This window comes from Cervus elaphus, chromosome 33 (genome assembly GCF_910594005.1).
Source record: "Cervus elaphus chromosome 33, mCerEla1.1, whole genome shotgun sequence".
Lineage (NCBI taxonomy): Eukaryota > Metazoa > Chordata > Mammalia > Artiodactyla > Cervidae > Cervus > Cervus elaphus.
The window spans coordinates 63289549-63313390 of NC_057847.1; the positions used below are offsets into that span (position 1 = coordinate 63289549).

The 23842-nt window shown below is 39.3% G+C and overlaps 1 protein-coding gene and 1 long non-coding RNA gene across 7 annotated transcripts in view; one reads left to right on the forward strand and one right to left on the reverse strand.

Moving 5' to 3' along the window:
- Window positions 1-23244, forward strand: part of ZRANB3 (zinc finger RANBP2-type containing 3) — a 278640-nt gene extending 255396 nt beyond the window's left edge. For 5 of the 6 annotated variants that reach the window (XM_043894549.1, XM_043894548.1, XM_043894550.1 and 2 more), the window contains 5 exons: window positions 9392-9502; window positions 10516-10918; window positions 13793-13924; window positions 16048-16134; window positions 22674-23244. In XM_043894549.1, the coding sequence (XP_043750484.1) occupies window positions 9392-9502; window positions 10516-10918; window positions 13793-13924; window positions 16048-16134; window positions 22674-22820 (880 nt within the window). In that variant the 3' untranslated portion in view covers window positions 22821-23244. Of the gene's footprint in view, window positions 1-9391; window positions 9503-10515; window positions 10919-13792; window positions 13925-16047; window positions 16891-22673 lie in introns of those variants that run through there. The other variant, XM_043894552.1, reaches the window with a different exon arrangement.
- On the reverse strand, window positions 82-2518 carry LOC122688540. Its single transcript, XR_006339496.1, has 3 exons — window positions 1968-2518; window positions 1072-1269; window positions 82-137 (listed from the first exon to the last, which is right to left on the reverse strand). It is a non-coding gene; the product is annotated as an uncharacterized LOC122688540 (long non-coding RNA).
- Window positions 23245-23842: the final 598 nt, after the last annotated feature.

Consider the following 23842-nt stretch of genomic DNA (forward strand, 5'->3'; position numbering starts at 1 on the left):
TTTCCCAGGCACGAATACCGGAATAGGCTGCCATGCCCTCCTCCAGAGGATCTTCCCGACCCAGGGACTGAACGCACGTCTCCCACATCTCCTGCATTGGCAGGCAGATTCCTTACCACTGGTGTCACTTGGGAAGCCTGTAAAAAAAAAAAAAAGGATGGAGACACAAATATATGTAATTGCTATTAGTGACATAGTGTCAGGGAAGATAGCTTAGGAACTGCTATCAGAGGTTTTTCTAACACATGGTTCTCAGCTGGAGGCAGTTTCTTCTGTGGTTGCAATCTTGGGGGTCATTTTTTTAGATTGTCACAATTAGGGGATACAGCTGAGACCATCTCTTGGGTTGAGGCCTGGGGTACTACCAGAAATCCTCCAGTGAACAGGGCCACTCTTCCAAACAGTTACCTGTTTCACAACGTCACTGATGCCACTGCTGACTCTGGACCATATGATTAGGGGATTTGTGGAGACTGTAGGGACTTTATACTTCCTGCTGAGATTACAGACTCATGTGACTAAAAATAAAGCAAGGAACCATACAAGAATGAATGAGGTCAGGTGTAAAACTAGAAAAGGATGGAGTAGGGGGTAAAACTATAGCAAATTAGAAAGTAATAACCTATCTGCTAAGTCACTTCAGTCGTGTCCGACTCTGTGCGACCCCATCCCTGGGATTCTTCAGGCAAGAACACTGGAGTGGGTTGCCATTTCCTTCTCTAATGCATGAAAGTGAAAAGTGAAAGTGAAGTCGCTCGGTCATGTCTGACTCTTCGCGACCCCATGGACTGCAGCCTACCAGGCTCCTCCGTCCATGGGATTTTCCAGGCAAGAGTACTGGAGTGGGGTGCCATTGCCTTCTCCGAATAACCTATCTAATGTCACACAAATTTAGATTTAAAAATTAAACACTGTATGAGTCACGTAAAGCCCTTCGACTAGTTGGATTTATCCATGAGCTGCCAGTTTTGGACTCTTGCCTCAACTCTTTTGTACTGGTTGGCTTTTCCCATGACTATATAAAAATATACATACGCACACATACCTACACACAGATAACAAAAAACACACCTATTTTGTTTTTCTCAATACTTCCTCCAGTCCTCTCCTTTTCATTTTTGTAACCATAGTCTTAGTTGAAGTACTGGTCTTCTCTTTACACAATCATAATTCCCTTCTTAGCTGAATTTACAGCTCATTCCAGCCACTTCTAACACATCCTATTATTTCTTCTCCAGCAGACATGGAAGCACCACCTAAGAAAGACAGCTGGTCAGGGTATAAAAGCAAAAGTCATAAAATCAGTGCAAGCCTAAGTCAGATACACAGTATTATTTATAAATATTATATATAGGTGACCTATTAAAGATAAAGCTGTGTTAAGAAGCAATGGAGTAAGTAGTCAGATTTGTATTTTTTAAGAGCTCCCCCTGGCCCCAGTTGAAAGATTAGACTGAAAGGGCTAGACTTGAAGTGGGAGACAGGTGGCATTAGCTTCTGGTTGCTGCCCTGACAAATTACCCCAAACTTAGCGGCTGAAAATAACAGGAATTTATTATCTCTCAATTTTTTAAGTCAGGAGCCTGAGTTGATCCTGCTTGTTTCTCTGCTCTGGATTTTATAGACTGAAAAAAAGATACTAGCTGGCTAGGTTCTTAATGATAGTCTGGGAAGGATACATTTCCACATTTATTCAGGTTGTTGACTGAATTCAGTTTCTTCTGGCTGTAGGACTTTGGTTTCCTTGCTGACCATTGACAGGGGGCCACCCTTTGCTTCTAGAGACTTTTTTTTAGTTCTAGCACATAGGCCCCTATGTCTCAGAATCAGCAATGATGTGTCAAATACTTCTCATGCTTGGAATTAATCCCTTTCTGTTTTGTTTTGTCTTTTGGAATTGCTCCCTTTCTTAAGGTCAACTGATTAGTAACCTTAATTACATCTGCAAAATCCCTTTGCAACATTACCTGGGTGAGTGTTCAATTGAATACCAGGAGATGGGACTCCTAGACAGAGATAATCTTTAAATTACAGTTGACCTGGAAAAAAAAGATAGGGGCTTATACTGAGGCATTAGAAATGGGAATGGAGGAGAGAGAATGAGGAGAGGTATTAAAGAGGTAGATCCAAAGACCTTGGTCACTAATGAGAGAGAGGTGGGGGGAGAGAGGGCTCCAGGGACATGGACTTAGCAGAGCCAGGAAAATGAAACATGTGCTTCTGCAGAGGGTGATGATAGAGGAAGCATGCTGATTCTGGCTGTAGAACCGCAGTCACAGTGAACTGAAGTGTGTCTCTCTGAAAGCAGGTGTGAAAGGGGCAAGACAACAGCACTGAATTGGAAGTCTGTATGGGGAACAGGTAGATACTGGATGCCTTGCCCTCTCATCATCCTGCCAGTTTACCTTCTGTTGTTGTTGTTCAGTTGCTAAGTCATGTCCGACTCTTTGCAACCCCATGGACTGCAACATGCCAGGCTTCCCTGTCCTTCACTATCTCCCAGAGTTGGCTCAAATTTTGTCCATTGAGGCAGTGATGCCATCCAACCATCTCATCCTCTGTTGCCCCCTTCTCCTCTTGCCCTCAATCTTTCCCAGCATCAGAGTTTTTTCCAGTGAGGTGCCTCTTCACATCAGGTGGCTAAAGTGTTGGAGCTTCAGCTTCAGCACCAGTCCTTCCAATGAATATTCAGGGTTGATTTCCTTCACAATTGACTGATTTGATCTCCCTGCAGACCAAAGGACTCTCAAGAGTCTTGTCCAACACCACAATTCAAAAACATAAATTCTTTGGCACTCAGCCTTCCTTATAATCCGACTCTCACATCCCTTCATAACTACTAGAAAAACCATAACTTTGACTATACAAACCTTTGTGGGCAAAGTGATGTCTCTGCTTTTTAATACGCTGTCTAGGTTTGACATAGCTTTTCTCCCCAAGAGCAAGCGCCTTTTACTTTTGTGGCTGCAGTCCCCATCCACAGTGATTTTGGAGCTCAAGAAAATATAGTTTTCTTTCCAGAGAAACTATACCAGAGAGGCACCCGTCTTGGAAACAAGAGGCTTAGTGGAGACAAAGAGAGAAGTGTTACGCTAGAAACTACACTCCCTAGATCCCTCTATTGGCTCAGCTGCCACACCAACAGCCATATTTTAATTTAGAGTAGGCAGGAGATTAGAGGAGTCATCTCTGAAAAGATGGACTAGCCTCAGAATGAAGACAAAGATATATTAATTTGGGGGGCTTCTCCCAAAAGCAATAACTAGATCTCCCGGTGTGATTATTTGTCCACTTGTTTGCAGGCTACACCCAAGCTCAGAGGTTGCAGTCAGCTTTTGAGCAGCTCACTCCTAAAGCCAATATCACCAGCCATTGTTTAGGTTCCTTAGGTGAGTTCCCACTTGTTGGAGGGCAGGCCTGATTGAGTTGGAAACCTGTGGGTTTAGAATACCAACTTTTTAACATATAGCCACAGCTGGTCAGGTCGGCAGCCTTGAGCCCAGCACTGTTCTCATCGGTGCAGGCCACTTTCCAGCTCACTCCTCTCTTACTGCAAAACTTCCATGGTCCACCTTCCACAACCATCCTCATCCCAGAATTGCTACAGGAGACAACATTCTTCCTTCACTCTTTGTCAAAATTGGGATTCACCGTAATCTGTTTGAGAGTTGGTATGCTTATGAACTTAGCAAACCTCAATGGAAAATTAAATATTGGTAACACAACTATGTTTGAAAAGTTGTCAACAACCCGCTGTGAGGCTGGTTGATCTGTTTCTTGTAGTTTCCAAACATTTGTACTTAAACGTCTCATAGGGAAGCCAGAGGTTATTTTCAGTTCTTAAATCTCTGAATAAATTTCTCAGCATCTTTTAAAGTTACCAAATTAAGTTTCTAAGCTTTTAAACATTGAATACTACCATAGGCAAGGCTTAATATCTCATTGCCCCTCAAAGCTAGGAAGCTTTTAAGTTCATTTAGAATCTGCTGGAATACTTTAGCAAAATGCTTTTGTGGAAGGAATAAAATGACTGAAGAAATGGTATGTGTGTGTGTGTGTGTGTGTGTGTGTAGGGGGAATTTAGGAGGTAAAAGGGCAAGTTAAAGAATACTAAAAGAATTCACTCTGATTCCTTTTTGCTTTAAGAAAGACACACAAGTAGATATGCAAACATGTGAAAAGATAGTCATCACTGCTCTTAATAGGAGAAATTCAAATTTAAAGCTATAACAACAGACCAGTCACCCTTAGCAGAGACGTTTTTAACTGCTATGCCTTGTGTAGTGAAAGTGTACGGGACTCTCACCCACTGCTGGCGGGGTCTGTAAATTGGTAGGGCCTCCCAGGTGGCTCAGTGGTAAAAGATCCACCTGCCAATGCAGGAGATGCAGGTTCGATCCCTGGGTCGAGAAGATCCCCTGGAGGAGGGCATGGCAACCCACTCCAGTATTCTTGCCTGGAAAACTCCTTAGAGGAATTTTTAGAGGCAAGAGGTCAGAGGAGCCTGGCAGACTACAGGAGGTCACAAAGCGTCAGGCACAACTGAGCACTATAGAAATTGGTACCAACCCAGAGACAGCAATGTGTCAAACTCTATCCAAACTTAGAGCACCCAAGATCTTTGACTTGGCAAGTCTGCTTCAGGGAATTTATTCTACAGATAGTTCTTGTATAGAAAATAGGGATATTTGGGATAGGACTATTTATTACAGCATTATTTGGGATAGCAGAGTCTAGAACAACCTAAATGGGCATTAATCAGAGACTAGTTAGATAATGAAATAACATGAAACCATTAAAAGTATAGAGCAATCTTCTGTGTGCTAATATGGAAAGATCTCCAAGAATGTACCTTTAGGCAAAAAGAGCAAGGTGGAGATTAGTGTACATTATTCTACCTTTAGTTTTTGTTTAATTTTTATTAGAGTGTAGCTACTTTACAATGTTGTGTTTCTGCTGTAAGCAAAGTCAATCAGTTACATTCATACATATACATAAAGCCTCTCTTTTTTGGATTTCCTTCCCACTCAGGTCACCACAGAGCACTGAGTAGAGTTCTCTGTGCTGTATGGAAGGTTCTCATTAGTTATCTACATTATACATCGTATCAATAGTATATATATACGTCTATCCCAATCTCCCAACTTATCCCACCCCCATCCCCCTCCCTTGGTGTCCATGTTTGTTGTCTACATCTGTGTCTCTATTTCTGCTTTGCAAATAGGTTCATCTGTCCATTTTCCTAGATTCCACATATATGCATTTATATAGGGTATTTCTTTTTCTGATTTATTTCACTTAGCATGACAGTCTCTTGGTCCATCTATGTCTGCAAATGGCAGGCTTTTTCCTTTTTATGGTTAAGTAGTACTCCATTATTCATGATCTGAGCCACAATCAGCTCCTGGTCTTGTTTTTGCTGACTGTATAGAGCTTCTCCATCTTTGGCTGCAAAGACTATAATCAATCTGATTTCAGTGTTGACCATCTGGTGATGTCCATGTGTAGAGTCTTCTCTTGTGTTGTTGGAAGTGGGTGTTTGCTATGACCAGTGCGTTCTCTTGGCAAAACTCTACTAGCCTTTGCCCTGCTTCATTCCATACCCCAAGGCCAAATTTGCCTGTTACTCCAGGTGTTTCTTGACTTCCTACTTTTGCATTCCAGTCCCCTATAATGAAAAGGACATCTTTTTTGGGTGTTAGTTCTAAAAGGTCTTGTAAGTCTTCATAGAACCATTCAACTTCAGCTTCTTCAGCATTACTGGTTGGGGCATAGGCTTGGATTACTGTGATATTGAATGGTTTGCCTTGGAAACGAACAGAGATTATTCTGTCATTTTTGAGATTGCATCCAAGTATTGCATTTTGGACTCTTTTGTTGACCATGATGGCTACTCCATTTCTTCTAAGGGATTCCTATCCACAGTAGTAGATAAAATACGTGAACCATGAACTTCCAGATGTTCAAGCTCGTTTTAGAAAAGGCCGAGGAACCAGAGATCAAATTGCCAACATCCGCTGGATCATCGAAAAAGCAAGAGAGTTCCAGAAAAACATCTATTTCTGCTTTATTGACTATGCCAAAGCCTTTGACTGTGTGGATCACAATAAACTGTGGAAAATTTTGAAAGAGATGAGAATACCAGACCACCTGACCCACCTCTTGAGAAACCTATATGCAGGTCAGGAAGCAACAGTTAGAACTGGACATGGACCAACACACTGGTTCCAAATGGGAAAAGGAGTATGTCAAGGCTGTATATTGTCACCCTGCTTATTTAACTTATATGCAGAGTACATCATGAGAAACGCTGGGCTGGAAGAAGCACAAGTGGAATTAAGATTGCCAGGAGAAATATCAATAACCTCAGATATGCAGATGACACCACCCTTATGGCAGAAAGTGAAGAGGAACTAAAAAGCCTCTTGATGAGAGTGAAAGAGGAGAGTGAAAAAGTTGGCTTAAAGCTCAACATTCAGAAAACTAAGATCATGGCATCTGGTCCCATCACTTCATGGGAAATAGATGGGGAGACAGTGGAAACAGTGTCAGACTTTATTTTTCTGGGCTCCAAAATCACTGCAGATGGTGACTGCAGCCATGAAATTAAAAGACGCTTACTCCTTGGAAGGAAAGTTATGACCAACCTAGATAGCATATTAAAAAGCAAGAGACATTACTTTGCCAACAAAGGTCCATCTAGTCAAGGCTTTGGTTTTTCCAGTGGTCTTGTATGAATGTGAGAGTTGGACTGTGAAGAAAGCTGAGCACCGAAAAATTGATGCTTTTGAACTGTGCTGTTGGAGAAGACTCTTGAGAGTCCCTTGGACTGCAAGGAGATGCAACCAGTCCATCCTAAAGGAGATCAGTCCTGGGTGTTTGTTGGAAGGACTGATGCTGAAGCTGAAACTCCAATACTTTGGCCACCTCATGCGAAGAGTTGACGCACTGGAAAAGCCTGATGTGGGAGGGATTGGCAGGAGGAGAAGGGGACGACAGAGGATGAGATGGTTGGTTGTCATCACCGACTCGATGGACATGAATTTGAGTAAACTCCGGGAGTTGGTGATGGACAGGTAGCCTGGCATGCTGCGATTCATGGGGTCGCAGAGTTGGACATGACTGAGCGACTGAACTGAACTGAATACTCCATTGTATATATGTACCACATCCTCTTATCCATTCCTCTGTTGATAGACATTTAGGTTGCTTTCATGTCCTGGCCATTGTAAATAGTGCTCCAATAAACATTGGGATATATGTATCTTTTGGAGATATAGTTTTCTCCCAGTATATGTCCAAGAATGGGATTGCTGAGGTCATATGGTAGTTCTATTTTTATTTTTTTTTAAGGAGCCTCCACAGTTCTCCACATTCCCACCAATAGTGTAGGAGGGTTCCCTTTTCTCCATACCCTCTCCAGCATTTATTGTTGTAGATTTTTTGATAAACACCATTGATCAGTGTGAGATGGTATCTCATTGTAGTTTTGATTTGCATTTCTCTGATTATTAGTGATGCTGAGCATCTTTTCATGCGCCTTTTGGCCATCTGTACATGTTCTTTGCAGAAATGCCTATGTAGGTCTTATGCCCATTTTTGATTGGGCTGTTTGTTTTTTCTTGATACTATGCTGCATGAGCTGTTTGTGTATTTTGGAAATTAATCCCCTTGTTGGTTGCTTAGTTTGCAAATATTTTCTCCCATTCTGAGGGTTGTCTTTTCATCTTATGGTTTCCTTTGTCATGCAAAAGCTTTCAAGTTTAATCAGGTCCCATTTATTTATTTTTTTTAAAAATAAAAAAATGTAATGGAGAGTGACTGCTAATGACTATGGGTTTCTTTCTGGGGTTATAAAAATGTTCTGGAATTAGATAGTCATGATATTATTAGACGTCATTAGATGATCATGATGTTATTAGATGTCATTAGATATTCACGATGTGAATATACTGAAATGCACTGAATTGTAAACCTTAAAATGGTAAATTTTATGATATGTGAATTATATGACCATAAAAATACAGAGAAATAAATTAAAGGTTTGCACACTCCTGTGCTCAGTCGTATTCAACTCTTTGTGACCCCATGGACTATAGCCTACCAGACTCCTCTGTCCATGGCATTTTCTAAGAACCTGGAGTGGGTTGCTATTTCCTCCTCCAGGGTATCTTCCCGACCCGGGGACTGAACCCAGGTCTCCTGTGTCTCCTGCATTGCAGGTGGATTCTTTACCACTCAGCCATCAGGGAAGCCCCCATATTAAAGTTATACACCTTTAGAAAGAAAAAATAAACTGTTTCTAAAAGGATATATTGAAAACTGGCAAAAGATGTAGTTTGGAGAAGTGGGGAGAAAATGATGGGAATGGAAGGGAGTCTTATTATTCACCACATACAGCAGTGTGTGCCTTTAAAATTCTGAAATATGCATTTGTATCACCTAATCAAAAATACCATACTTTATAGAAAGGGAATCTGTTAATTATTAAATATACTTTAACAATATAAAAGCAATTTAAGAAATTGTACCTATAAACTGCACAATTCCATTGTGATTTAACTTTGGTTTTATTGTCAAGTTACCAAATAAAGTATTTGAGAATATGAAGAAATGCATGTTAGAGTAATTTTTAAAGAAAACTGCAATTTTTAAAGAAAACTGTAAACCACTCAAGAAAGTAGGCCATGCTAATTAGAAGGAATTAATTGGGTAATTGCATTTCACCTACTTAAAATCCCCCATCCCCTGTAATTGAAGTAACTTTCCTCTCTCCTTCCAGTCCCTAAACCATTATGTGGTATTGATAGTGTTGTGTAACAAGGTTCTGAATCCCTCATCAAAAATGGCTTTATTTCCGTGGAGGATTCCATAAACCCTGTATGAGCGGATAATAATGGAAACAACCTTGAGCTTATACACAATGTGATTGAACTGATTAATTAAAGAGAGTAAGTTTATCCAGATACGATGATACACTGTTGTAACTGAAGGTGATATGAGGAGCCTGGAGAGAGGCCAAGAGGGAGGCAAAGTGCAGTTACAGATGTTCTGCACGGCTGGGCAAGGCAGTGGCACACGCACTGGATCACTTCTTATTCCCACACCCACTCCTTTTCTCCCGTGAGTGAAAAGTGGTCCAAAGGATATTGACTGACTCTTGAATTTCTTAGAAAAATAAATCTTCAGAAAACTTATTTGACACAAAGAGATGTGTTTACCACACATGGAGACCAATGTAGAGGAAGAAAATTCCATTCTCTAATTTAAGTATTAGCATGATGAATAGACTTATATATTCCTTTTTCTCCTACTGCTTTTGCAAGGAGCAGTGTGAACATGAAATAGAGAAACTCTCAAAGGATATCCACTTCACGTGTATTTGTTTCAGATATATAACGAAAGAAGATGTTGCTGCAGCCTCGATGGACAAGGTGAAGAATGACGGAGGCCATGTCCGACTGATCACAAAGGGGCCCAGGCCAGGGAACCCTTCTACAAAGTAAGAGGTTTTTTACTTGTCAGGCATAGTGTTACTAAGGCTCTTTCTTTAAATGAATGTATTCATTTCTATAACAATAATTTACCTCTGTGTGACCACTTTACACGTTACAAAAAGCTTTCACAAAGTAATAGCTCCTCTGTCCTAGCAACGCTGTGAGGCTCCTGATTCCCTTATCTTAGAAATTAGAGATCAAGAAGGTACCTGAGGCCAAGTGGGTTATGTGACCTGCCCCAGGCTACCAGATACTAGTATTGAGGTCCAGTCTGGGCTCTGTCCCTCAGTCTTGAGTTCTATCATAAAAAGTTTTTCTTTTAACACTTCTAATAGCAAAGTAACTATTCTAATTCCCATGCAGGACTTTTCAACATTCTTGAGTAATGTCCCTTTTCCTTTAGTTTAACAAAGTGAGTTTATGTCCTGCCATGTTTCATGTCTAATTTTAATTCTATCAACTCCGAGTTTACCTGTAAGGAGGCACATATGTAGCAAGTCTCCCATTCTAATTCCTGTCAGCACTGTTGGTTCCCTGGCTCTGCCACCGAATGGATGTGAACAGTCTGTCTCCTGAAGGCCAGCAATATTCAGATGTTCATGGAAGTCTTGGTAATGGCCTCCTGGTCCTAATGAAGTGTGTGACCCAACACATTGAGTGAGCCGGGTAGCCTGTCTTTTCCCAGACTGAAGAAGCATTTTCTAACTTTTTATTTTCCATCTTCTCTAGACGCCTCAGAGTCTGTGTAACTTGAAGACATCTAAGTTACAAAGAGAGGCAGCGTATTTGTATTCAAATTAATTTTTCTGAACACACCATTCTTTCTTTTCCTTGGTGTGTAATAGAGTGCTGACTATAGCTATTAATATTTCATTTCCCCAGTGAATCACAGAATCTGCATGCCCTATGTTTACTGTTTGTCAGCACAGAAACTTTGAAGACCTTTAAATGAAGTAACAATGATTTAAAACAGAGTAAGCCTTCATTAATTACCTATTCAATGTTTTGCCCCTTCTAGAGAATTTCTTGGAGATGGAGAAAGTGTCCCATTTCTAAATGCCTGCACAGCCCGCAGTGATCTCGCTCTGAAGGCGTCTACATCCAGAGGCTATTTGCAGGCTCTGGATAACGAAGGAAACCCACTTTGCCTTCGCTGTCTGCAGCCCACTTGCCAAACTAAGCAAGAGCGTAAAGCAGATGCTTGGGATTCACGGTTCTGTTCTCTGAAATGTCAGGAGGAGTTTTGGATTCGATCTAATAATAGTTACCTGCGAGCCAAAGTATTTGAAATTGAACATGGTGTGTGTCAGCTGTGTAATCTGAATGCACAAGAACTCTTTTTACGTCTGAGAGATGCCCCTAAAAGTCAGAGGAAGAGTCTTCTGGATGCTACCTGGACCTCAAAGCTCTCATTGGAACAGGTAAATTTTAATCACTGACTGATAAAGACAGCATTGCACTGTGATGAACACTGACTAACTTTCCTCTTAAAACCTTTTTAATATGAGAACTTTCAGATACATTTACAAAAGCAGAATAATGAACCCACACACCTGTCACCCGACTTTACCAACATTTTGCTATTCATTTTCATGTCTCCCTCACTTCGATTCTTTTTCTCTCCTGGAATTATTTTAAAGTAGATCTCAGACAGCATTTCATTTCACCCTTAGATACTTTCATTATGTACCTTTCACAGATGAAGACTTTCTTTCTCCCTCGCCTTTGTCTTTCTCTTTTAAATATAAACCCATAGCCCAATATCCGTGATCACACCCAACATAATTATTGGTTTCCCAGATGGTCTCAAAAATGTCTTGCAATTGCTTTGTTCAAATTAGGATCAAAATATGACCTGCACATTGCATTTGGTCATTATACCTCTTATGTTTCATTTAATCTGTAATATAACCCCTTTCCTTTTTTTACTCCACTGATTGTTAAAGAAACCGGATCATTTGCCTGTGGGGATTTCCCACATTCTGGATTTGTGTGTGGTCCACATTCTGGACCTATATCCTCATGATGTTGTTTGACATGTTTCTCTATCTCCCTGACTTACTGGATAATGGTTATAAGATCTAGAAGTTTAATTAGATTCTTTTTTTCAACATTTTTTAATGTGACCATTTTTTAAAGTCTTTATTGAATTTGTTACAGTATTGTTTATGTTTTATGTTTCGGTTCTTTGGCCTCAAGGCATGTGGGTTCTTAGCTCCCCGACCAGGAATCGAACCTGTACCCCCTGCCCTGGAAGGCGAAATCTTAACCACTGAACCACCAGGGAAGTCCCTAACTAGATTCTCATTAGATTATTCTGGGAAGAGATCTTAACAGGTGGTGCATTGCACTGAGAGGCACTTAGGGTCTGGTCATTCCACTTTCAATGATGTTAATATTGAGTGACAAGGGGTAAACAGATAAGCCCTAAAATGTAGTTCATTACAATGCAAAGGAAACTTATGTTTGTTTATTCCCCTGTAAAATGTAATTTATGATAAAATACTCTTCCCAGCACAGTATTCTCAGTATCACTTTGACTTCCAAAATTCAGTTGGGTTTCCAATGTTGTGATCCAAGCACCTCTAAACTTCAAACTAGAGCAAAATGTATAAATTTGTAGTATGCTTTGTTTTTAAAAATGACTCTACAAAAATATTGGATAAATTCCAGCAAAAATCTTACAGTTTTCTTTACTTAGTATTGCTGAATTAACTAATAAGCATTTCTGCAAAGGTGAAGTAGCATGACTTTCAGAGGTAGGGAAATACACTATTCCCCTAACGTTATCCAGAGCTCTTGAAAGATCTTCTAGTCTAGTTGGTGAGCAGCGTGTGACACCCATCCCAGAGACATCAGCCAGACTCCAGCTACTGTCTGCTGCCTCCATGTGGAGACTTCCAGAAGACACACAGAAAAATGACTCATGAACATCTGCAAGGCAATCTGTCCAAGAATGCAGAAGTAATGTAGCATACATCTAGAAGAGGAGCGCTTAGAGAATAAGCAGTGCCCAGGGCACAGATGGGGTTGACCAGGGGGAGAGGGGGTGCTTCTTTCCAGAGGTGACTTTAGAACATAGAAAGCTGGCCCCAAGTGATTTCAAATTCTTGGGAAGAATAAAGAAGCACCTTCTGGATCACAAAATGTCACAGTGGAGAGTGCTCAGCGCAAAAGATTTGGTTACAAACCAGACGACCAAAATGGGTGTTTTTTCCCTGAGAGTATGCCACTTGCTTTACGCACAAGGCTGCCATATGACATTGCCTCTAACAATGCCAACCTCAAAAATAAAAGTCAATATATATATTCTAACCGAAGACGGGAAGTTCAGTATAGAAGAGAGGAAGTCAGCCCATCTACAGTGGAGTTCAGGTAGACCGTTTACTGCTTCAGTTTGCTGCCTCCTAGGGCTGCGCTTTCGGGCCAGACACTGTTAAGGTCCCCGTGCTGTCTGTGGGCCTGACAACTTTCCTAAAGCACTTCAGAGATGTGTCACAGATTCCCATGGCCAGCAGCCATGAAGTTGATTATAGAGTCTTCCTTGTTCAAGACCAAGGAAACGAAAACCACTTTCACACTAATCTTTGTCCCATTTAAACCACTCTATTTACACTGCTATGCTGTGAACTGTGACCTCAGATCAAATGCTAAAATAATACCAATTAAATGTTAGTCATCACTGGTTAAATATAAAGTGTGTCTACAAGGACTGGCCTAGGTAGTGTCTACTTTAAATGAATATCTTTGTTTATTCTAAATATTCAAGTTACAGAGATTTGTTCTAGAAATTTGATTCCAGTCCATATAACTTAGGAGGTTCTCAGGTAATCACAAAAGTTCTAGATGATCACTATTAAACGTCACTGGTACAGGTACAAATGCATTTAGGTCAACAATTAAAGGCTGAGTTCAGTAATACTCAGAAGTTTTCTATTTCTAATCTTTTTTTTTATCAGTTTTGTTTTCGTAACTATATAAACTAGTTCAAAGGTACATAAGCAACTGATTTTTCCCAGTCTGTCAGGAGGCTTGGTGTTTTATACTTGCTTGTAATTTTTTCAAAATGGGTTTAGGTAAGGGGGGGAAGAAAACACCTTTTTCAGAGACATATTTTTTTACTACTTTCAAATTGCTAACCTAGAGGGTTTTTCCTACTCACAATAAAAGCTATAAAAAACCACCCTAATGTATTTTGCCCTGTGATTTTGCTGTGTAAACATGACGGCACAATTCGGAACCAGCAGTTCCCACAGTGTATGTTGAAAATTGCTGATGCTGTGTTCTTATTACAGCTTAATGAAATGATAAGAAGCCCAGGGGAAGGGCACTTCTGGCAGGTGGACCACATCCGGCCCGTGTCTGGTGGGGGAGGGCAGTGCTCCCTGGACAACCTGCAGACCCTTTGCACAGTCTGTCACAGAGAGGTCAGTGACGCCTGCAGACACATCTGACTCCATCCTAAGACAGCTCATTGGAAACTGTGCATTCACGTGTGGAGGATTACACTGGTGGCTCTATCTCCTGGTCTGGGATCTGGGATGTGTTTTATTCTTTTCATTACCAACCACTGGAGTTTTTTCTTCAGGTCTATGCAAGTTCTCAGTCACAGATGAAAAAGAAACTGCTTTCCTTTCGATTTATTCTAGGACCAGGAAATTTTCACCACTACCTAGAAGAAAATGAATACAACTTATGTATTGCACAGTTTTGAAAAGACCCAGACCCTCAAACTAGAAGTTCAGTGAATTGGGACAGTGGCATATGTTTGCATCTGCAGCTAAATATGTCCTAAAATATCTGAGAATATGAATAAATTATCTCTAGGACCAACTCTGGAGAAGGCAATGGCACCCCACTCCAGTACTCTTGCCTGGAAAATCCCATAGACGGAGGAGCCTGGTAGGCTGCAGTCCATGGGGTCGCGAAGAGTCGGACATGGCTGAGCGACTTCACTTTCACTTCTCACTTTTATGCACTGGAGAGGGAAATGGCAACCCACTCCAGTGTTCTTGCCTGGAGAATCCCAGGGATGGGATCCCACAGAGTAGGACACGACTGAAGTGACTTAGCAGTAGCAGTTAGCAGTAGCAGGACCAACTCAGTTTTCCACATACAGGCATTACACTGTTGACCTAAATATGAAACCTGGTACATCTTGGAGCAATTACCTAGGGCTTAAATCTAAAGGAAAAGAGGAAGATAATATGGTCTGTCAACTAGGATGAATTTTTAACAAGTAGTTCAGCAAAAGGTCGCAGGATCTACCTGTTAAGATATAATCTTAGAAAGCAGCATACATTTAATATGCAACTTTGTACCCAACTTTTTTTTCCACTTATGGCAAAATTTAAGCATTTTCCCATGTTCCTGTGATAAGCATTCAGTGTTTATCATCTAAAATGGCTGCATATCATTCTATTGAACACATCTCTACTGTGGTTAATTATGCCACTCCCATACTGATGAACACTGAAGTTGTTTACATTCTTTGGTTCATATACACAATGCTGCCAACCACATTTTTTTGTATACAAACTATTTTTTACATTTCGAGGTTGTTCCTTAAGATAGATTCTCAGTTATAAAATAATTGAGTCAAGTTTTGAGACTGCAGGAGATGAATTCCCTCCATGCTGTTTCCCAAAGGATTGTACTCAGGTATGCTCCTTCGATCCTGGTGGTGAAAAGTGCCTGTTTAACTGCACTGGTATTGCTGCTGTGGTGAAAGAAGAATTATTTTGTTTACTTGTAATTTTTTCAAAATAGGTTAGGTAAGGGGGAAAAAAATCTTTTTCAGAAACATATTTTTTATTGCTTTCAAATTGCTAACCTAGAGGCTTTATTTTAAAGACCCTGATATTTGTAAAAATGCTAATCAACTGTATTTACATTTTGAGAATTTTTCAGATCCTCTGCCAGCATTCATATCATAGGAGCACTTTCTTAGCCTCTTTTTAATATTTCAGATTCCTCAATTTATTCACAAATTTTACTGTGTAAAAATTATGTAAATAAGTTTTACATAAGTAGGATCATGTCATAAGAAGGGCTTTGTTTTGGTTTTAGTTTTAACCTTTCTTTCCTCTCCTTACCCCTTGTACCTGGATAACTTCACACATACATGGACTTCAGTTGGGCAAAAGGTTATCTGATTTCTTAACTGTGCAAACTGTTAGCACAGTCAAGATCTGTAAGAAAGTTAAGATACAGCAAAGGAGAATGCTGTGCCTTCTTCTGTAATCACCGTTTCAGAGTCTCATGAAAAATGTTTATATTAGCAAAAGAATCCTGTTCTTTTTTTTGCATTGGCTTGGCTGTTAGGTTGGGACAGGCTTTCAAGGCCAGAGAACAGGAGGTGGGCAGGCCCTGCACACACCTAGACCTCAGAGTTATTGGCTTAGTAACCCCACTAAGGGCAAAGCACTGGGACACGAGTGTGGTGATAATGTATTTTTTTTTTTTCAGAATTAACAGAGTTTTTGAGTTGCTGTAGCCAATACTTTAATTCTAACATGTGTACACATGCATTACTTTTTTTAACTTTTAGAGAACTGCCCGTCAAGCCAAGGAAAGAAGCCAGGTGAGAAGACAATCTCTAGCATCAAAACATGGATCAGACATCACACGATTTTTGGTAAAGAAATGAAGCATAAACATTTTTAAATGAATGACATGTTGTTTATATGTGGAGAAGTCACCAAATTTTTTTTGTGCTTGTCTAATATTTTAAAAGTGAAAATTTTCAAAACACAAATTAAGAATTCATCTTCCCTTTTCATGTTAAATGCTTTTAGCGTTAATACTTTTTGGAAGTACTTAACAAACTGAAATACAATACTAAATACTTCTATGATCTTCTTGATATCATGCAGACTCCATTATATTTCAGTAAGGGTTTGTTAAGCTTTCAGTTTCCCCTGACTATACCTTAATCACTGTATTACGCATAGATTGCTTTTGAAAAATATACTCTGAATTACTTGAAAAATGCTTCTGGGTTAGTATTGATCATGGACTGCTATATGCCCAAATGCAACATTGTAAAGCCATAAGGGAAATTTTGTGGAGGCAAATCATCATTATTCAGGAATTCTAGACCAATCATGACCTCCTTGCTTAGTATGCAAGAGAGATTCTTGTTCACGAAATGCCTCCAAAATGAACCTGGGGTGCATATTTTGAGTGTTGTCTTCGTTTTATTTCTTAGCCAGTCGTCTTTATTGAAAAGATGCTTTTGAAAATAACCTAACTGGACCCATGATGTTTGTGGACAATTCAGGGATTCTGGCTGAAGTAACTGTTAAAACATGTTTTAAAAAAACCAAAATGCCATTTAAACTTCATTTTTTAATTTGTCTTAATGCATAAAACTAGGCTTACTGTCAAAGCATTCTTTGTCTCAAGGTTATCATTTTCTGGTTTTAAAGTCCTATTTTATTAAAAGGGTATTCCGGAAATCTCTTTTAAAAGGGATGATGATGATAAAACACTTTTTCTAAAGTATGATCAGATGGAGATAAATATTTAAAAAGTGCAAGGGTAACATTAAAATGTAATTGATAGACATAAAAGAGTGATGATGAAAGAAAACTAAGACATAATCTGGTAATACATCAGAATCATGAGAGAATCAGAATCAATACATCAGAACTCACAAAGTCAAGGAAGAACTACATTCACAAAAGGCCTGTTTGCAAATACTGTTTGGATGTAACATTAGTTTGAGTACTCTTTAGTTTTAATTAGTAGCTGGTATTTCACAACATATATTTTTATAAATATTATACAATCAAACTCTTCCAGAGTTTTTTTTAAGTTTACAATATTTCATTGACATGATGTAACATGTGTTTTCAGTTGTGTCTGACTCTCTGTGATCCTGTGAACTGTAGCCTGCCAGGCTGCTCTGTCCATGGAATTTTCCAGGCAAGAATACTGGATTGAGTTGCCATTCCATTTCTCCAGGGCTTCCTGACCCAGGGATCAAACGTCTCCTGACCCATGTCTCTTGCGCCTGCTGCATTGGCAGGCAGATTTTTTTTACCTGCACCACCTGGGAAGCCCCTTGTATGAGATCAAACTTTACAGTTCATTTTTAAAATTAGTTGGGCTTTCTTTGGCCTTCTTTCTGCTTTGCTGGTCAGGCTCTTTTCAGTCTTCTGCCTCATTGCCAGGGTAACCAAGGATCCCTCACAGTTAAGAGCTGAGAAGCCAGCACGCTACTTTCCCTCCAGCATGAGATATTTGCAAGTGAGACTGGTCTAAGCAGGTCAGATTTGAGTGGAGCTTGCTCTTTAGATCAAACTAAAGTGGTAATTCCAGGGAGAAAATTCTCAGTGTGGGAACTATATGAGAGTTGGAGGTGAAATGACCCATGAAGATCGTTTCTCTCCTTGCCAGATTTCAAAATTCCAGGTAAAAATGCTATAAGGGCATCAAAAAAAATTATAAATAGGGCTTCCCTAGTGGCTCAGAAGGTAAAAAATCTGCCTACAATGCAGGAGACCTGGGTTCAGTCCTTAGATTGGGAAGATCCCCTAGAGAAGGAAATGGCAACTCACTCCAGTATTCTTGCCTGAAGGACTCCATGGACAAAGGAGCCTGGTGGGCTACAGTCCACAGGGTTGTAAAGAGTCGGACACAACTGAGTGACTTTCACTCACTCACTCAGGATATATTTAAGCAAGGAGATGAAAGCTTTGTACACTGAAACTACAAGTCTTTGGTGAAAGAAACTGAAGAAGACACAAACAAATGGAAGAAATTCCATGTTCCTGGATCAGAAAAGTTAATATTGTTAAAATAGCCATACTACCTGAAGCAATCTATAGATTCAGTGCAATCATCCCTATCAAAATTCCAGTGGCATTTTCAAAGAAATAGAAAAAAAAAATCCTAAAATGTGTATGGAACCAATAGCCAGAGCAATCTTGAGAAAGTAGAACAAACATACCATTTTTCTGCCCATTTTTTGATTGGGTTGTTTTTTCAGTATCAGGTTATATGAGCTGTGTGTATATCCTGGAGATTAAGCCCTTGTCAGTTACTTCATTTGCAAATTTTTTTTCCCATTCAGAGGGTTGTCTTTTCCTTTTTTTTTTTTTTTAATTTTTTTTTTTTTTTGTCATACATTGATATGAATCAGCCATAGATTTACACGTATTCCCCATCCCGATCCCCCCTCCCACCTCCCTCTCCACCCGATTCCTCTGGGTCTTCCCAGTGCACCAGGCCCGAGCACTTGTCCATGCATGTCTTTTCCTTTTTTAAGCAATGGCACCCCACTCCAGTACTCTTGCCTGGAAAATCCCATGGATGGAGGAGCCTGGTAGGCTGCGGTCCATGGGGTCGCTAAGAGTCGGAGGTGACTTCACTTTCACTTTTCTATGCTATGCAAAAGATTTTAGGTTTAATTAGGTCCTATTTTTAATTGTTATTACCCTAGGAGGTAGATCAAAAAAGATACTGCTGCAATTTATATCAAAAATTGCTCTATGTTTTCTCTAAGAATGTTATAGTATCTAGCCTTGCATTTAGGTCTTTGGTCCATTTTGAGTTTTTTTGTGTGTATGGTGTTACAGTAGGCTCAAATTTCACTCTTACATGTAGTTTTTCTAGCACCCCTTAATGAAAAGCCTTTCTCCAATGTAAATTCTTCTCCTGCTTGTCACAGATTAATTGACCATAGGTAGGTGGGTCTATTTTTTTAATTTCATTGGACTGTAGTTGATTTACAATGTCGTTAGTCTCAGATGTACAACAAAGTGATTCAGTTATACATATACATATATATTTTCATTCTTTTTCAGATTCTTATATAGGTTATCACATAATACTGAGTTCCCTGTGCTATATACACTAGGTCCTTGTTTGGTTATCTATCTTATATATAGTAGTATGTTAATCTTATATATACTGTATGTTAATCCCAAGCTCCTGATTTATCCCTGCTCCCACATTTTCCTTTTGGTAACCATAAATTTGTTTTTTATATCTGTAAGTCTATTTCTATTTTGTAAATAAGTTCAGTTGTATAATTTTTTAAAATTAGATTCCACATAGAGTGATATCATATGATATGTCTTTATCTTATTTCACTTAGTATGATAATCTAAGTCCATCCATGTTGTTGCAAATGGCATTATTTTCTTATTTATGGATGTATGGATATGAGGGGTGTAGCCGGTGGGGGGGGGGGGATGGTGGAATGAACTGGGAAATTGGGATTGACATGTGTACACTGCTATGTGTAAAACACATTACTAACATATATAGCACAGGAAACTCTACTCAATGCTCTGTGGTGACCTAAGTGGGAAGAAAATTAAAAGATGGGGTGATATGTGTGTGTAAACATCTAGCTGGTTCACTCTGCTGACAGCAGAAACTAACAACATTTTAAAGCATCTATATGCCAATAAAAAATTAAAAAAAAATTTTAGAAAGATTTTGCATAGCAAAGGAAGCCATAAACAAAACAAAAAGAGACAACCTATAGGCTGGCAGAAAATATCTGCAAATGATGTGACCAGCAAGGGATTAATTTCCAAAATAGACAAACAGTCATATACCTTAATATGAAAAAAAAAAATAAAAACCCAGTCAAAAAATGGGCAGAAGACCTAAAGAGACATTTCTCCAAAGAAAACATACAGATGGCCAACAAGCACACGAAAAGGTAGATGCTCAAGACTGCTCATTATTAGAGAAATGGAAATCAAAACTACAAAGAGGTATCACCTCAGACTGGTCAGAATGACCATCACCAAAAAGTCTACAAATAGTGAATAGTAAATGCTGACGAGAGTGAGGAGAAAAAGAACCCTCCTACACTGTTAGCAGCAATGTAATTGGTACAACCCCTGTGAAAAACAGTATGAAGTCTCCTTACACTAAAAACAGAGTTACTGTAATATCTAGACCCACTCCTGGACATACATCTGGAAAAGACAAACTCTAATTTGAAAAATATACATATACCTCAGTGTTCATAGCAACACTATTTACAATATCCAAGACATGTAGGCAACCTGAATGTCCATTGACAGATGGATGGGTAAAGAAGACGTGGTAAATATATATATACAAAGACTGTTACTAAGCCATAAAAAGGAATAAAATAATTTTATCTGCAGCAACATGGATTGACATAGAGATTATCATGTTAAGTGAAGTAAGTTAGACAAAGACAAATATCATGATATCACTTATTTGTGGAATATTAAAAAAAATAATACAAATGAACTTATTTACAAAACAGAAATAGACTCACAGATACAGAAAACAAACTTATGGTTGCCACAGGGGACAGTGGGGAGTGGGAGGAGATAAATTAGGAGTTTGGGATTAACATATACACACGGCTATGTATAAAATAGATAAACAACAAGGACCTACTGTATAGCACAGGGAACTACGTTTAATATCTCATAACAACATGTAATGGAAAAGAATCTGAAAAAGTATATATATATATATCATATATTAAGAATATGGGCTTCCTTGGCAGCTCAGCTGGTAAAGAATCCACCTGCAATGCACGAGACCATGGTTCGATTCCTGGGTGGGAAGATCCCCCAGAGGATGGCATGGTAACCCACCCCAGTATTCTTGCCTAGAGAAACCCCATGGACAGAGGAGCCTGGCGGCTGCAGTCCTTGGGGTTGCAGAGTTGGACACGACTGAGCAACGAAGCACAGCACATATTAAGAATGTGTATGGATAACCGAAACATTTTGCTGAATCACTAACAACATTGAAAATTAACTATACTTCAATAAAATAATTTAAAAAGAAAATACAATATTGTAAACAGATAGGCTCCCAGCTCCCCAACACCAAAATATATTAGCAAATAATAAGAGATATTAAGGGAGAAACAGACAACAATGCAGTAATTGTAGGGGACTTCAGTACCTCTCTATCACCAATGGATAGACCATCCACACAGAAAATCAAAAGGAAATGTTGGAATTGAACTACATGTTAGAACAAAGTGACTTAACAGATAAACAGAACATTCTATCCAACAGCAGCAGAATACATATTCTTCTCAAGTGCACGTGGAATAGATCACAAGATAGACGACACAAAAATTTTAGCAAGTTTATGACAGATCATCAAGCTGTTTTTTCTGAACACAATAAAATGAAACAAGAAAAGAAGAGAAAAGTGAGAATATCTATACATATGTGGAAACTAAAAACACACTTCTAAACAAACCCTGGGTCAAAGAAGAAACAAAACTGGAAATGAAAAATTATTTCAGTGCAAAGGAAAATGCAACATACTGAATATTGTAGGATGCAGCAAAAGCAGTTCTCAGAGGAAAGCTTACAGCAAAAATTCGTATAGTAAGAGATTAAAATAAAAAAACACCTAGTTTTTGTAAGAGATTAAAAATAAACAACCTAACCTTACACCTAGGTTGTTTATTTATTTTAATCTCTTATAAAAGAACAAATTAAGTCCAAAAATTAACAGAAGGAAGGAATTAATAAAAATCAGAAAAGATATTAATGAAATATAGATCAGAAAGGATCAACAAAAGTAACTGTTTTTTTAAAAAGATAAAACTGACCATCCTTTAGCTAAGCTAAGTAAGGAAAAAATAGGAAAGACTAAAATGAAATGAGACATGAATGACTTGTATCTTCAAGATGAATGGTTCCAGAAGGGGCTGGAGTCTGCACAAGTCACTGGGACTTGCCTTCCATTTCAGAAGTAGCAAGACTTTCACACTCAATATAGCAAGGAGCCCACCACTTCTGAATAACAATGCTGGTAGCAGCTCAGCTTCCCTTTACAACCCTGAAGATCTTTCTCTGTTTGTGGGGATAGATCTGTGAACCCCACCTGCTTCAAGAAAAGCTGTTTATAATGTTGCTGAATGAGCAAGACAGAACTGCATTTTTTTTTAGTTTTTTTTTTTAAAGATACCTAACCCAAGATGTTAAACCTCAGTAAATGCAGGTTAAAACCATAATAAGATACTATTTCACATGCATTGAATTGATAAAAAAAAAAAAAATTATCTTTGTCAGTACTGAGAGCTAGCAAGAATATGGAGTAAAAAGAAATCTCATTCAGAACGAGTGGGAGTATAGATTAGTTCAGCCACTTTGGAAAACAACATATCATCTAATAAAGCTGATGATGCGCATCCCTCACCAGGTATGTACGCGGGAGAAACTAGGTGTGGATGAGGAGCGGTCCCCAGAATGTTCACAGAGCACCATTTATAGGAGCAAAACCTCTTGGACCACCCAAATATTTGTAACAGAAGACTGGATAAACTGGAGATATTCCACAACAAAATAGTACACAGCTGTGAAAATTAGTGAACTTCGGTTATGCACATCAACATGAGAGTGGTTCATAAATAGAAACTACAATCCAAGCAAGTCAGGAAGACTACACACAGTTTTTGCTATACGAAGATCAAATACACACAAAACATGAGTACCCTGAGACTGTGTAGAACACATTCCTATGTGGTGAAAGTATAAAGAATAGCAAGGCGTAGCTAGCAGGAAACTCAGAGAGAGTGGTTACATTTGGTGGGTGGAGGAAAGGGCATGCGATCAAGGAGGGGACACAGGAGCCTTTCAATGTTCAAAAATGCTCTCCTTCTAAAGCCAGGTCTCAGGTTACAGGTGATGATTAGCATTCTTTGTGCCTTTTAACATATACATATTTGGAATCTAAAAGTTCATAATAAAAATGGTACCTGGCTTAAATAAAAGAAATAATAGTAAATGTACTTTTTGTCGACTCTTCCTTTTTTTTTTTTTTTAAAGCGGAATAGTCCTATATAGTGCAAAGGTTCAATGCATTAAAGGAAGACACAAGTCAAACACGGTCCCTGCCCGTCAAGATTCTGCAACCTAGCAGAATCAAAGAGCTTTTATATTTGTTGTATAATGTGTCCTGACAATCACAGCAGGCCTCCTCTCTACCAGCAGGAGGTAACTCATTGGATTAACTAGTACAAGGCTATGAAGAGCTGGGCAAATGTATTGGAAGTGGCCTGCAGGATGGGGTGTATAAGGAAGGGACCTGATCAGCTGGTGAGTTGGATGAATAGACAGAAGGGTGGGGTTCCCAAACAGCAGGATTTCTCAGGTAGGCTTCACCTATTGCATAGCTTTGCTGAAAAGCTGCCCTGAATGTTTGGAATGCTGTGCAAATCAAAGGCAGACACCTTCTCATTTTGCCACCTGAATGACTGCTTACCCTGTTCAGAAATACTTGGCGGCACAGAAGTATCTCCAAGGAGCATCAGTGCGTTTACCTACCTGTAGGTGCTGGGACCTGCCCAGGGGCTCCTTCCACTCTGCTGG